This window comes from Diplodia seriata (genome assembly GCF_021436955.1).
Source record: "Diplodia seriata strain FDS-637 chromosome Unknown scaffold_6, whole genome shotgun sequence".
Classification (NCBI taxonomy): Eukaryota; Fungi; Ascomycota; class Dothideomycetes; order Botryosphaeriales; family Botryosphaeriaceae; genus Diplodia; species Diplodia seriata.
This window is the reverse complement of record NW_027117313.1, coordinates 23,459-37,596: the sequence shown is the minus strand read 5'-3', so window position 1 is coordinate 37,596 and position 14,138 is coordinate 23,459. Positions and strand designations below refer to the sequence as shown.

Sequence of the window (14,138 nt, the reverse complement as noted above, 5' to 3'; positions counted from 1 at the left end):
AAACACGAATATCGACCTCGGTCTGAGGTCTCCCCTCCATCGTCAGCACAACTCGAGTGTTCGATCCCGACGCGATGCGGAGCAGCTCTGTGCACTGCAACCCACGTATCACTAGCCAGCGGTTCAACCAGTCTGGAGCAGAGCGGAGATTTAAAGCTCCTTCCGCGATATCAGCCATCGTCACATTCGCCCCCGCTTTTGCTGTAGAAATGACGAATGCACCTTAACTCCTGCATCAAAACAGCTAATACTACCTGCCTCGCTACCCAAGGGTCAGCTCCCGACCCGCCGCTTCAAGGCTCAAGAGTCGTAGCCTCCAGTAATGACATACCCGAATGATCGAGCTGCGGCGGAAACACACAAGATCCAACAGCGTACGTAAACAACGTTATTGTATGACAGCCCAAGGAGGCACGGTGTGGCAAACAAAATGAAAGTTAGCAAGACTAATGCTTCACGGCAAACTTGAACTGGTCCTTCCGGTTGAGATACACAACCTTGCTGCTCAAACCAGCATCGTCGATAGCTTTCTTAAAGTCGGAAAGCGGGGAGAGGAAGACATCGTAGTCGCTTTCGTCACCAGTCAGCAGCAACAACAACAACAACAACGACAAAGCGCGCAGACATACTCATAGTGAACGGGGATAGTCAAATCCGGATCAATCAGCCGGACAAGCTCAACGCCCTGATCCGCATCCATCGTCACCATCAACAGCGGCAGCTTCGGCCCGGGAATCGTCGTGCCGCCGAGATGGATCAGCATCAAATCGACACCGCGCCCCTTGTACCGTTCCGGAATCTCCTTCAGCTCGTCCACCATGAGCGTGTCGCCGGAGATGTATATACTGCGTTTTCGATCAGCGCGCCACACCCGATATATGCCGCGCCGTGCCTTTCCAGTCACCACACCGGACTCACCGATACCCGCAGCGGAACGAGGCTCCTTCGTCCTCACCAGCATCTCTGTAGCCCAGCTCCAGCATCCACCCGTTCGTCGGCGGCACCGCCTGGAGGAACTCATTCGCGGCCTTCAACGCGCCCGCGGGGCCGGGCGGGACATGCTTCCCAGGCAAGCCAGTGACCTTGACCGCGGGCTGCCGCTGTCCGGCAGCAGTCGGGCTTTTAACATCCAGAAACATCTCCTCAAACGCATCCAGATCAAACACATCCGTGAAGCTCTCGCCCTTCCCCGCCTTCGTCGTCAGGTGGCGCTTGGCGTGCGGCGTGGTGACGATGGGCAGGTCGCGGCGCAGCGTCGCCTCGACGACTTGATCGAAGTGGTCCGCGTGGTAGTGCGACAGCAGCACCGCGTCGATCCGGGGTAGTTGTTCCAGCGAGATGGCTGGGTCGGTCACTCGCGTGCCGCGCACCCCCGGGCCCAGGTGCACGTGGTCGCCTGCGTGCAGGAAGTTTGGGTCGGTCATTAGTCGCACGCCTTCCCATTCCAGGATCGTTGTGGCGGTGCCGACGAAGTAGAGGCTGGCGTTGTTCGATGGAGAGGAGGAGGAGGCGCCGCCTGCGTCTGCGGCGGGAGATACCTTGACTTCTTTTGGGGGAGGGAGGGATGGGGGGATGGAAGTGGTGGCGGCATTTCTGGTTGGAGGCTGCGGATGGGAGGGGTCGAGCACGAGACTTGGATGTTTCATCTTGGAGTGGGGTTGGGGTCGGGAGCAAGGTGGAGGTGTAGAGGAGATCAAATTGTATGTTCGAGGTTGGGCGTTCGCCTCTTACCATAGGTAGGTACATCGTGTCGTGACGTCATTATGAGTGGTTGGCCGTCCCGAACCTACCTATCACTACCCGACTCCGGGCAGCCACGTCCTCTACTACAGATCGAGCAGAATTTCATGATCGGTATCGAGGCGAGAGGTGATTGATACGCGTAGAAGAATGTACCGGCTAATGAGGTCAAATGTCAAGTGCTTGCAGGAGAGCCATTGAAGTGTCTGAACTCTGAAACGATAGGTCAGCGTTGCAAGCGAAACCTCCAAGGGTTAACGACTGTGCTGACGTTGAATCTGTGGGGGACGCGTGGCTCTCAATGAAGCAGTTGTTACTTCCTCCTTTGATGATACCGGAGTATATTGGGTAGTAGTTCGCCATCTCATGCCCCAGATGTTGTCCCGCTCATATACCAATATATTCCTCAACCAGCGTGTTCTCGATTACCACTGTCCAGGGTGGGGTATGGCGAATGCGAATGTATCAAAGGTGGCGGCGCCCCTCCTCCATGGGGTTCTTGTAAGAGAGACGCATCAAATGACAATGTGCAGGTGGTTTGTAACTCATGGTGGGTGATGGACAGCAAAAAGGCTCGGCCGAGATACCATGTAGAAGTGACTTGAAGTTGTGGGGATAACAGTTGGTGAATCCTGTCGCCTGCCGATCACCTCGGCCTCGCGACTCGCGACTTCGCTTGAGCCGGGGGTATTCTTCAGCGAGTCCCCACACCCCATGATTCAACTGGATTCCATGCTGTCACTATAGGAGGCGTGGCACAGGGCATGGGTGATGGCCTATGGCGTGAGACTTTCTGTGTGACACGATACGAAGGTTGACGAGGGTGATGAGGCTCTACCGCAAGCTTTCCGTAGCCCGGAGACGTTCGGGGAGACGGTCCGTTGACACGGACCAACCAGGAGACGGACTTCCTCGGCCTCCGAGCGACCGAGACGGGGGTGAGGATCCACTTCCCCGTCATTGGACCGACGTGTACAGCCGCCAGCATCTCAAACCATTGAGACATTTGCCTCAAGTCGGCCGAGGCCTACAAGGTCGGTGATAACAGCGAGCATTTCAAAGCAATGGCAGTCGGCTCTACAAGGACGCGTCAGTCATAGCAGTTGAATTGATATATATTGGCCTTGACGAGCTGTGACTTCGACTTTTGCCTCCATCAGACGCATTTCAAACAAAGAAAATCATTCAATCAGAGAAACTGTTCGTCGACTCAACGAAAGAACACTTATCCACCACACATCGTCTTTCAGCCCCAGGGAAATCCCATCATGTCCTCCGAGAGCGAAGTTTGCGTTGCCATCATCGGCGGTGGCGTGGCCGGCTTGACACTGGCCAATATCCTGGAGCAGTCAAGTATCTCGTACATCCTCTGGGAGTCACAGGACCAGATCGCTCCGCCAGCCGGCGCCAGCATCGGCCTGATGCCCAACGGCCTGCGCATCCTCGACCAAATCGGCGTCATCGACGACGTCGAAGAGTACAAAATCCCGCACGACCGCTGGGAGCACCGCGATGCCGACGGCACTCTGTACCACACCGTCGACGCCATGCGGCACTTTGACGAAGTGTAAGTGCAGCCCATCACCACCACGCCATCACACCGAGCGGGCCACTAACGACACGCACAAACACAGTCTCGGCTACAACGGCATCTTCATGGAGCGCCAGCGCCTGCTCGAGATCCTGCACAACAACATCCGCGACAAATCCCGCATCCACACCAACAAGCGCGTCACCTCCGTCGAAAACTTCCCCTCGCACGCCCTCGTCACGGCCACCGACGGCACGCAGATCCGCAGCGCCTTCGTCGCCGGCGCCGACGGCGTGCACAGCGCGGTGCGCCGCTCCATCCAAGCCCTGACGCCGACGGCGCAGCCACCCGCAGACTGTACGTACATGCCCATTCCCTCAAACCACCACCCACTAACACGCGGGCCCGCACACGCAGACCTCACAGCGAACTACTCCTGCGTCTACGGCATATCCACCCCGCACCCCTCCCTCCCGCCCGGCCGCAACTACACCATCTACCGCCGCACCTCCTCCCTCCTCCTCTTCACCGCCGCCGGCGGCATCCTCTACTGGTTCATCTTCCAGGCCCTGCCGTCCCCCCTCCCCTACGGCCGTGCCCCGCGCTACACCGCCGCCGACGTTGCCTCCGCCGCCTCCGCCGTCGCTGAAACCGTCATCAAGACCCCCTCCTCCTCCTCCTCCTCCGACGCCGGCGAAACCGTCCGTTTCGCCGACGTCTTCGCCAGGAAAAAAACGGCGCTCATGACGGCGCTCGAGGAAGGCGTCGCTGCCCCGCACGCTTGGACGACTGGCCGCACCGCGCTGGTCGGCGACGCCGCGCACAAGATGGTCCCGCACGCCGCCATGGGCGCGAACCAGGCTATGGAGTCGGCGGCGTGCTTCGCGAACGGGGTGAGGGCGCTGCTTGCGAGGGGCGATGACGCAGCCCCCCGGGACTGGGAAGCGGTGGAGGCGTGCCTCGAGGCGTATAAGGAGAGGAGGGTGGCGAGGGTGAAGGGCGTCGTGGAGGCGGCGGCGAAGGCGTGTCGTGTGCAGTTGTTGGTTGGGGAGGAGGCGAGGAAGTGGGTCGAGGCGTTGCCGGGGATGGGGTATGCGGAGTGGTTGGAGAGGACGATGGAGGTGTTTAGTAAGGCGGAGAAGGTGGAGGGGTGGGAGGGGGGTGGGGAGAGGGTGAGGTTTTATGATGAGCAGGCGAGGAAGTGGATCGAGCAGCGTGCGGTTGGGGTTTGAGCGTAGAGTGGGGGACGGGAGTGGAGAGAGGCGTTTCAGGTAGGTAGATTGTAGAAGGTTTCTGTAGAGGTAATATCAGTAGACTTGTTGTTCAATTCAGAGACAATACTTTCGCTTCGCTTTGCACAAGATACTCATGACGTCTATAACATTGCCGTAATGCAGAACGAGGCTGTCTGGAAAAGTATTAACTTCACCGAGCCACGTATGAATGTATTTTTCGTGTTCCTTGGAGAGCAGAGGAGTGAGCTGCCCAGTAACACGACCATCCACTGGGCCATCCTCATCAGCAAGCAACCCTACGGTTCCATTCCAAATAGACCGTCGGGCTGGAGATAACCAAGAAAATGTCAAAATCACTTGCAACAGCACCCTCCCTCACATGGCCTTCCGCCGCCACACTCAAACCCCACCGCAACGGTCTCCACCTCGCGCCGCGCCCCGCAAACACCCTGCGCCCCGCACACCCTCCCATCGACCACCGCCGCCGCACTCTGCCCTCTCTCACTCACCTTCCAGCCATCTGCGCACCCAGCCGCCGCACGCATTCGCAAAACGCCTCCTCTTCTTCATTCCATCCCCGTCCGCCGGCGCCATTCTGTGTCGGCTGGGACTGCGGGCAGCTCCAGGAACACGAGGTCGACGGGCGCGTGAGAGGACGGGCACGGGTACGCCACGCTTTTCCGGGTGGCGGTGGGGCGGGTAGGCGCGGGCGAGCGGGCGAGGCGTGAGTTTCAGGCCCATGGGTGGCGGTGGGGGCGGGGGAGTTTGAGAAAGATGCGCTCGTTTGCGGCGTCGTGCGTGGTGGGGAGGGTGGAAGAGGGGGAGGAACAGGCCGAAGGGGTTGCAGGAGAGGAAGCGGTTGAGGCAGGAGAGGAGGCAGGGAATTTTTGGTGGTTGGTGGAATGGGTGGTGGGGAGTGGAAAAAAGAGATGAGAAGAGTTCAGTGTGTGGGTGATGCCTTTATTGGTTGCTGCTCTCTGGAGGAGGCGGGAGGGAAAGCGTTGGCTGGTGCTGCTGTGCCGCAGGTCTGGACTGATCGCCACGCGGGAATGGGTCTGATACGCGCCACAGCTGAAGTATTGTGCTGTCATGGAGAATCGCAATCTTTCCAAGTGGACGGTTGAAACAACATGGCAAGGGCTCGATTTATATTAGAAATGGACGGCCATACCGAGCCCATCACAATCTTCATATTCGGGCAACTCAGTCCTTGCGTCCTGATCTGCATCAAGCATCTCATCAAAAACATGGTCTCCGTAAAGAGGAGGTGTAACTGTTCCATCCAAAACGCTGTTGTGTTCTGACAACTCTTCCATGTTGTCAATAGAGGCAAAGAATTTGGGATGAAAGTCAACCAGAAGCTGACCCCAGTTAGCGTATACTTGAAGCAGGATAAGGGAAACAATAGGAGTGTGAACCAACCTTACTAAGGTGACCCTCCGGGTTGAGCAGATCCACGCACACCTTGAGTGTATATCGGATTTTGATTTTCTCGTCGTCCACACTCTGTACGCGTCGGTAGCCAGCTGGATCAATGGGCAGCTTGACGGCGAAGCTGAACGACTCGTCCCGCATGTCCGAATCACCAAGAGAGCTCCTGCGATCAACCGCCAGCTCGCCTTTGCAGTCCGGAGGGATGGATGCTACAGTAGATGCGATTGTAGTCACCGTCCTATCTCTGCGCCATGGCCGCCCGTCCCTGGTTGCCGTGAGCACTTCCGTCTGGACGAGGTCAAGATGGATCGGACCAATGCGCGTGCCATGCTTCAGCGGGGTCAAGAGGAAGTAGACGGCCATCTCCTTCTCGTGGGTTTGATACAGCCGCCGAGAAGAGATCTGGTAGCTGATCTTGTTCGGCCAGATATCTGCGCTCTACAGTCATCCTGTCAGTTGAGAGACATCAGCCAAGATGCGATGAGGGAAGTATCACCAGCTCTTGAAGATCGGCGTCCATGGCCCAAAAGCTTGGAGCTTTGATGACTCGAATCATGCGAGTGCCACGGTGAAGCCTTCGCCAGAAACCAACTTGTATTTCCGCCGTGAGGAAGTACCGTACGTATGAAAAGGGAAGACCATCGATTGTCTCGGGCATATGCGCATCAAGGTCTATGCGGAACGGCCAGCAGCGAGCTCTGCATTCGTTGTTTTGCTCGGACTCGGCCTGAAGTTGGACTTCTCTGAAGAACACGCGGTCCTTTTGCTGTATCCACTGTTCCTGAACGGTATTCGTACCCCAGCTGATATAAAGGTCAATGGAGAGCCATGGGGGTACTTGCAGGCGGACAGACGTACGCTACTTTGCGAAAGCCTTGAAGGAGTATCTTCACGCCCTTCACCATAGTAGATGAAGGCGCTGTAAGCTCCACAAACCCAGCGAGACTGCATGGCTCTCCGCTTTCTCGAAGTAAGACGTCGGAGCTCTCCAGACTACAGCATTGTTCTCTGCATTAGCACAGGCTGGCGGGGAAGAAGAGGGTGCATACTTGATCTCAACACTCAACTTTCGGCCCGGCAGCATGTTTTCTTCTTGAATAGAAAAGCGATTCAGCGAGTAAAAAGGTTCCGATTTCGAAATACACTGTTGTACGCGGAGCGGGTTTGAAGTCTCTTCAGGCTTCGGTCTGCCGGCGGATAGATTTCCACATCCGGAAATCCCGCTCGTCGGGCGGATACCCCCGCCATCAACGACACCCGCAAAGTTTATCCTGCAACAACAGACAATGCCACCTCCTCCTGAAGGCATCCGTGGCCGGAAAGTCCTCTATCATCCGCGCCGCCCGCTCCTTGTCACGAATCCCCTCGGCCCTCAGCAGCTCCAAGATCCTCTCCTCAAACCAGCCCACCATCTCCTCCCCTCCACCCGCCCGGCCAAGCGCCTGCTTCGTCTCGGCCTCCATCTTCTCCGCCACAAACCACCCCACCACCAACGCCCACACGAGCGCCTCCACGCCCAACGCCCCCGCCCCATCATCTCCCTTCCCGCCCGCACCGTCCCCGTAACCGCCATCGCCCCGCCGCCGCCGCCGCCGCGTCCACCCCCCCGCCGCAACCCCGCCCTCCAGCGCTCCCCGCAGCCTCCCATCCAACGCCTTGTGCAGCTGCAAATGCGCAGGCAGCTCCGTCAGCGCCGCCCACAAGTACGCGTTGGCAGCGTGCAGCATGACGGCATGCGCCCAATCTCCCTCCTCCTCGCCGTCGTCACCGTCGTCGCGATCCAGCAGCCGCGCTTGCTCGACCAGCAGCGCGTGCGCCGCGTCGTCCAGCGCGGCTGCCACGCCTTCCTTGGCGGCGGCGGAGGCTTGGAATGCGGGTTGCCAGGGCGATGTGGTGGAGGCGCTGACGAGGGTGAGGGCGGCGAGGATGCGGGTGAGTTGTTGTTGCTGGTGCTGCTGTTCGCTTTTACCGGGGGGAGGAGGGGGGAGATAGGACGCCTTGGCGCGGGCGTGGGCGGCGGAGACGTGGGCGGCGAAGGCGGGCGGGAAGGGCGAAGGAGAAGTAGTCAAGGGCCAGGGCGGCGGGGCGGGGGCGAGCGTGGGGCGCAGCTGGTAGGCGGCGCAGACGTGCAGCTCGCACCAGATGACGGCGCGCCGGTTGAAGCGCTGGAACGTGTCCATGCCGCCGCGCAGCCGGATCAGCTCGCGCGCGCCGGCGAGGTGCGACGTGGCGACGTGCTTGTCGCCGTTGAAGACAGCCTGCCCGAGGATGCGTTAGTGGGGTGACGCGGGGTCGAGGCTTGGGGTTACTCACCACGGTGCAGCCCAGGCCTGCTATCGCGAAGATGACGGACTCGGGGATTTCGGATGGCTTGGCTCCCGACGACGCGAGGCTCTCGCGGATGGACCGCAGGAGATGGTTCTGGATTTTCAGATGGTCGAAGCGCCATCGGGAATGTGGACTGAAGATGAATTGTTGATTCGAGATGCCGGCGAGCAGGACGAGGAACGATGCCTCGTGTGAGCTGATCAGGTCCCATTGCGTGTTGGCGCGTTTCACTGCTGCGCTCTGGCTTCGTAGCAGTCTGTCTGTCGCGTCCAGTTAGCCGACTGCATCACCAGTAATAAAGCGACTATACCTTCGGCGAGTGGCGTGGGGCCGGGGTAGTGGTCGAAGTCTGGTTTCGAGTGAGTTGGCGCGACTAGAGTATGCATAGCGGGTTACTGACAGTATGTAAGAAGACCATGCATGCCTGGGTAGGATCTCACCGGCAAGCAGTCAAATGGATCCGCGTCGGCAAAGTTGATGCGTTGTAGAGGTTGCAGAACTATTGCATTTACAGACCGTAAGGTGGGTGCTTCATCTTTCTTTCGATCGGGCTCAGGTTCAGCGCCCTTCAGGCCATGGCGTCGTTTCGCTTCGTGCGTAGCGAACATGACGTGCGCACGAATCTTGCGTCTCTTGGTCCGACTCAGCGTGGTCGTCGTATCGACAAACAGCAGAGGCAAGGGCGGCTCATCTCGAGATGCAAATGCCGGTCGCGCTGCGTGCGAGGATGGCGCTACAAAGGTGGAAAAGGACATGGTTGGCGTTGCTCAGGAATAGGAGACGCCTTCGGTTTTGATTGATTTTTGTTGGTGGCGAGTCATGGGTTGGAGCTGGTCCGAAGAGGCATCTACTTAATGATAAGCGAGCTGCTTACATGGGGCCGCACCAAACCCCGCGGCCCTGAAAGGAAGGAGGGGGCGTCTCGTCCGTTGCTGCCTGGCCAGTGCATGAATCCTCGCTTCCCTGCTGACGTGCAGCCGCGCCAAACAAATCATGTCACAATCTGTACGGATTGCGAGTTGGAGAGGTGTTGGTTTCTATATGTGTCTACCTTCTTCCGTCGCTCGCAGGCTGTAGGTGACGAGTGCCATCAATCAACGCCTGCGCAAAGACTGCCCTGGTGGCGGCTTTTTCGACAGTTAACAAGGATTGGATGGTGCAGCCGCGAGGCGACGAGATGCTCTCCCGCAGCGCCGCTGGATGCATTCCCGTGCCCAACATGGCCCCCAACCCATTGATTCCCTGCACAGCGATCTCCATGGCATCTGCACGCCGAATGCCCTCGGCTACCGACCCATCCAACAAGCCTTCGAGGGGAATCGACAAGGCCGCCAAGCAGGCAGTCATCAGCATGGATCCGGCGTTGACCAGCCCTGATGCAAGCCATTTGACGCTCCCGACCTGGCTGAAAATCCATTCGGTGAGCTCGGCTTCCCGTGGCGGTATGGAGCCCGAGTCCGGCAACTCCAGGATTGTCATGGATTGACGGCATCGTGCCGCCATGTTCGGTACGGCTTTGGTGACAATGGGCCTAGAGCTCCAGGTTTCACCAAGTGCGCAGAGGCTCAACACCTCACCAGAGCTCAGGCCGGCCAGCATGCTGATCACCAACTTGCCTCTCAGTGCTTCTCGGACTCCCGGGGCCCGAAGCACATCTTGCGCCATGTATGGCTTGAAGCCCAGCACTACCACGTGCGCTTCTCGTATGGCGTCGATGATATGAGAATGCATGACAGTCACTCGAAGTGCATATCTGCCGCTATATTTTTCTCGGAGTCTCTGGGCTGAGCGTGCACTCTGTGTATATGCGATGAACTTGGAGACCCTCGATCCCGGGTTCGGTTGGGTAGCGGGCACGCCTGCTTCTTCGTTCGGGAAAACCGAGTCAAACAGTCCGTCCAGGACGGCACCGCCCATATTTCCTTGGTGCCATCAGTCTTCCGGAGTGCATTTGAAGTAGTCGATGGAACTCACCGCAGCCGATGAATGCTATTGTCAGATCCGAGTCGCCCATCTTGTTCCGAGAATCTCCGGGTAAGCGAGGAGCACAATCTCGGCAATGTTTCTCACAGTGACAAAGGAATACTTGACCGCGTCTCTCAGAAGACGCTACCTACGCTTTGGATATTTAAGCTACCAGCGGAACGTATCCCGCTGCTCGGTGCAATCTTACCGTCCCGACACTCCGATCTCGGTCCTACTTCCGGGAGGGTGATCCGACCATTGGCGTCCGCACGGCCGATACATACTGAGTCATGTGTTAGTGATGCAAAGAGGCAACGCAGAGATGGACAAGAATACCGGAATGACCTGAACCTTGTCCAGGTCCCAAACACCGTGGACGGCGTAAGCGTCCCTTCTGATAACATCCCAAACCTCATCGGCGCTATCCGCCGCGTAAATGATCATGCTCCCTATCTGTTGAGCAGCCTTCCCCTCCATCGGATGCTCTTCATACATTCCTCCTTGAGAGGTCGTCAGAATCTATTACGTAGGCCCACGGAGCGGACAACAATATAAGCGGGTGTAACTTACCCCCTACCACGAGAGTACCTGACGCTATCTGGGGCTTGATTTGTTCGTAGTGCAACCTTCAAGAATGTCAGATACACATATCTATGCCTGATGTGACACGTACACTCCAGCTGCCTTGCGTTGCTTTAAAACATTCGGCTTGTCCGGAAGCAAGCAAAGAAACTCTTTCTTCGGCGCCGTCGCGGAGGAAAGGCTGCGGATACGACCAAGGACAGGATGGCGAGCTGAACGACACAGATGACGAGAGCTGAGTGACGCGCCCAGAACTCCGAGCTTGGACAACATTATCAGGGTGGGGGGTATGAAGGAATGTTGCCGTTCGATCTGTATGCTTTCGACTCAACTTCGATTTATCGGCCTTGTCAGTTACTTGTAGTGTCACCGCATCGAAAGAACGTATCCCCACGTCGGAAGAGAGTTCCGACGCAAGATGAAAGAAGTCGGATTGAGATAAGCGTGTCCGCCACCATCCTACGCTCTATCATTCTCGGCTATCTACCAATCCATGACCTGCGGCCCAAAGTCGTTATCCACTTCAAGCTGGGCCGCCAAGTCCAACATTTCAGTCGGCGATATCCCAACGATGCCATTCTCCAGGAACAGGTCCCACCCAGAATCGGCGGGGCGCACAGTCGAAGCGATTGCAGCCTGGTGTTCCTGGTGGCTTGCAGAGGGCGTCGTCGGCTCGTTGCACACCGGGCTCACGGCCACGAGAGCGTCCTCCAACTGCCCAAGCTCCCGCTTTCGCAACGGCGCCGCCACGCTCCCCTTTGCGATCATCTTGTCCAAGACATGCTTCACGTCCTCGGACCATCGCTCGTCCGTGAGAAGCGAGGGGTTGATGGTGCGGATGAGGTAGAGGATGAAGGCCGAGGACGACGCGTCTTCGAGTTGGAAGGGGAGGAACGCTTCTGCGGCCATGGTCAGCGGGAATTATAGTCGAACTGTGCTGCAACAGCTCACCCAACAGGTCTTCGTCGCCCATTCCGCGAAGAGTGCGCAGGATGATCATGGCCGAGTCTACGCATGACTGCAGAAGCGACACGACTGGCGCAGAGAGCGTGATGGGTCGACACCTCAAAGTCTCTGCACGTCTGATGTGCATTTGGAGAGCACACATTACCAAGGGACGTGTGGTCAAAACGACGCACTGTGATGGTCAGAAATGAGGCCGAGCCTGGGGCGGCGCTTTCATACATGGTGGTAGGACAAGATCAGACGCAAAGCCATTCTGGACGCTTTGCTGATGGATCCCTGGAAATGAGTGTTGAGGAGCTCGTTGATGTCTTTGGACAGCTGGGCAAGCTCTCTGAGCACTTTCTGCGTGTTCGGCACCAGCGAGCCGTCGAATTGCTTCCCAACTCCGTAGATGGCTGTCGGTTGCGCCGTCAGCCAGAGGTCTTGGCTTTGCACCACGGCTCACATACCTGTCAGGATGCGGGCCATCAGGCGCGAGAGCCGAACATGCAAGGACATGTTCAGTGCGCTGAGAGACGCATCCATCTCCGAAGGCAGCTTGGCGGTAATGTCGCCGTCGCAGATGGAACACGGGCAACCCATGAGCGGCCCAAACTCTCGGTCGAGCCTGTAGACGACCCAGAAGATGATGTTGCACCGGCGAGAGTGCTCGATGCCTACCACCTCCTCTGGCATGTGGCGATGCCATCCTTCGACTATGCAGGTACGCAATGCATGTCCGATCTGGTGCGGTATCTGTAAGCAGCAGGCCCACGGAAGATGGTGAAGGACGTACATGATGGCAAGCGCCGACCCTCATGTCCACAGATTGCAGATACACGGCACCCAGAGCTAACGCCTGAACTGCTTGTATGGGGTCCGGTGCTAGTCCTGCCAGATCAGGCATCAGGGACATGGCCTGGGCAGCGTATTGGTAGCCCGGAGGCCCATCGCGGGAGCTCTCGTTGGAGATGGAGGCTTTTCCAAAGGCCAGGATCAAGAGGAACTGGGCGTACCAGCTTCTCGATGAAACAGCTTTTCCTACAGGGTCGTCGTAGAATTCGTGGATACGACGGAGAAAGTCTGCTTCATCGATGATGTACAGTATGGAGCCGAGATAGAACTTGGCAGTGTTGAACAGGAACAGGGCGTAGTCCATGGGCGGTACACTGGTTACATCTGGAGCCTCATCATGGCCCAAAGGCGACCATCGTAAGCGGAAGCTCTCGCCTCCAAAGTGGCCTGGGTCTGGCTGAAAGATGGATTCCGGCAACCGCCATCCAAGCAGGGATAAGACGCGCCTGCAGAACGACCAAGAGGAACAAGGTCCCATGTACCCTTTGGTACGGGTCAGCGAGACGCGGCGGAGGCACTTCCCGAGCATGTACTCACAGAACCTCCCACCTATCTCCGCGAAGGTGTACTCGTTATCGGCCAACGGATTCTGCCGGAAGGCTGTTCCGGGGTCGGTCCAGTGTGCGTCCGTTCCGGAGAAGTGGGATGGAGGATGTGGATTTGCGGGAGCGTGGGGAGCTATCGCTGCATCACCGTGAGACATTGAAAGCGAAGTACATACATGTAGACTCACCATCCTCTGCGTCGTCGACGAATTGCGGCAAAATGGCAGGTTGTGCAGAAAGCGAGCTGCCGGGCGCAACCTGATTACCCGCCGATACATGGTTCTGGGTGGGAGTTTCTGGGCTCACGCTCGGAACGGGGAAGCGAGCTCGGGTTTCCAGCTCCCGCAGATAACTGCATGGCATACATCTTCAGCTCTGCTTAGCCGTCGGAATCGATTGGCCAAAGACTACCTCTCCGAAACGGATACGCGCTTGACCTCGGCGGCGTAAAGGCACCGCTCGTTTTTCCGGGCACACCTGGGACATGGCTGTGCACCGGAACACTTTACCTTCATAGCCCGGCATCGATCGCAGCTGCGCGTCGTTAGTAGCTGCGGTCATCCAGGTCGGGGTGCCGTCTTCCATACGCCTTGGGGACTTTCTTCCCTATCCTGCTGTCACGCGTCGAAGCGGGCATGGTGATTATTCCGCGGGTGAAGAGTCGGGGCAGCGTTCCGACTTTAACACGATGATTAGTGCGCTAGTGCGTAGTTCTCCACAAGCCTTATCTCTTGCACAGATACCCCGCATCTTGATGCTGTTGTTTCCCCTCCACATGTTTACATGCAAGTGAAGGGCAGAAGAATCACACATGCGGTAGCGGAGGAGCAAAGAAGATAGGACGGTGATGGTGATTGGAAGACTTATCGAGTCTCTGGCTGGGGTTATTAGCGAGAGTCGGCCGCGGCCTCCGATACCGCAATGCGTCGGAAGAGCCAGCCGGTCATCGTCGGCGAAACACCAAACATTGTATGCATA

The 14,138-nt window shown here is 57.8% G+C and overlaps 4 protein-coding genes across 4 annotated transcripts; 1 reads left to right on the top strand and 3 right to left on the bottom strand.

Annotated features, from left to right (window-relative positions):
• Positions 1-446: 446 nt before the first annotated feature.
• SLS55_005947 (uncharacterized protein) lies at positions 447-1,424 on the bottom strand (the record flags this gene model as incomplete). The annotated part of the gene is made up of 3 exons (XM_066777388.1): positions 447-570; positions 630-845; positions 919-1,424. 3 exons carry the CDS (start codon positions 1,422-1,424, stop codon positions 447-449), a joined length of 846 nt encoding a protein of 281 aa, XP_066631483.1.
• Positions 1,425-3,008: 1,584 nt separating this feature from the next.
• Positions 3,009-4,503, top strand: SLS55_005946 (uncharacterized protein; the record flags this gene model as incomplete). The annotated part of the gene is made up of 3 exons (XM_066777387.1): positions 3,009-3,307; positions 3,375-3,628; positions 3,689-4,503. 3 exons carry the CDS (start codon positions 3,009-3,011, stop codon positions 4,501-4,503), a joined length of 1,368 nt encoding a protein of 455 aa, XP_066631482.1.
• A 1,154-nt stretch (positions 4,504-5,657) lies between these two features.
• Positions 5,658-8,876, bottom strand: SLS55_005945 (uncharacterized protein; the record flags this gene model as incomplete). The annotated part of the gene is made up of 6 exons (XM_066777386.1): positions 5,658-5,867; positions 5,929-6,378; positions 6,437-6,743; positions 7,234-8,198; positions 8,254-8,524; positions 8,785-8,876. 6 exons carry the CDS (start codon positions 8,874-8,876, stop codon positions 5,658-5,660), a joined length of 2,295 nt encoding a protein of 764 aa, XP_066631481.1.
• A 2,422-nt stretch (positions 8,877-11,298) lies between these two features.
• SLS55_005944 (uncharacterized protein) lies at positions 11,299-12,919 on the bottom strand (the record flags this gene model as incomplete). The annotated part of the gene is made up of 6 exons (XM_066777385.1): positions 11,299-11,714; positions 11,767-11,953; positions 12,001-12,176; positions 12,231-12,388; positions 12,442-12,476; positions 12,557-12,919. The coding sequence occupies 6 exons, from the start codon at positions 12,917-12,919 to the stop codon at positions 11,299-11,301; spliced, it is 1,335 nt and encodes a 444-aa protein (XP_066631480.1).
• Between the last annotated feature and the right edge of the window lie 1,219 nt (positions 12,920-14,138).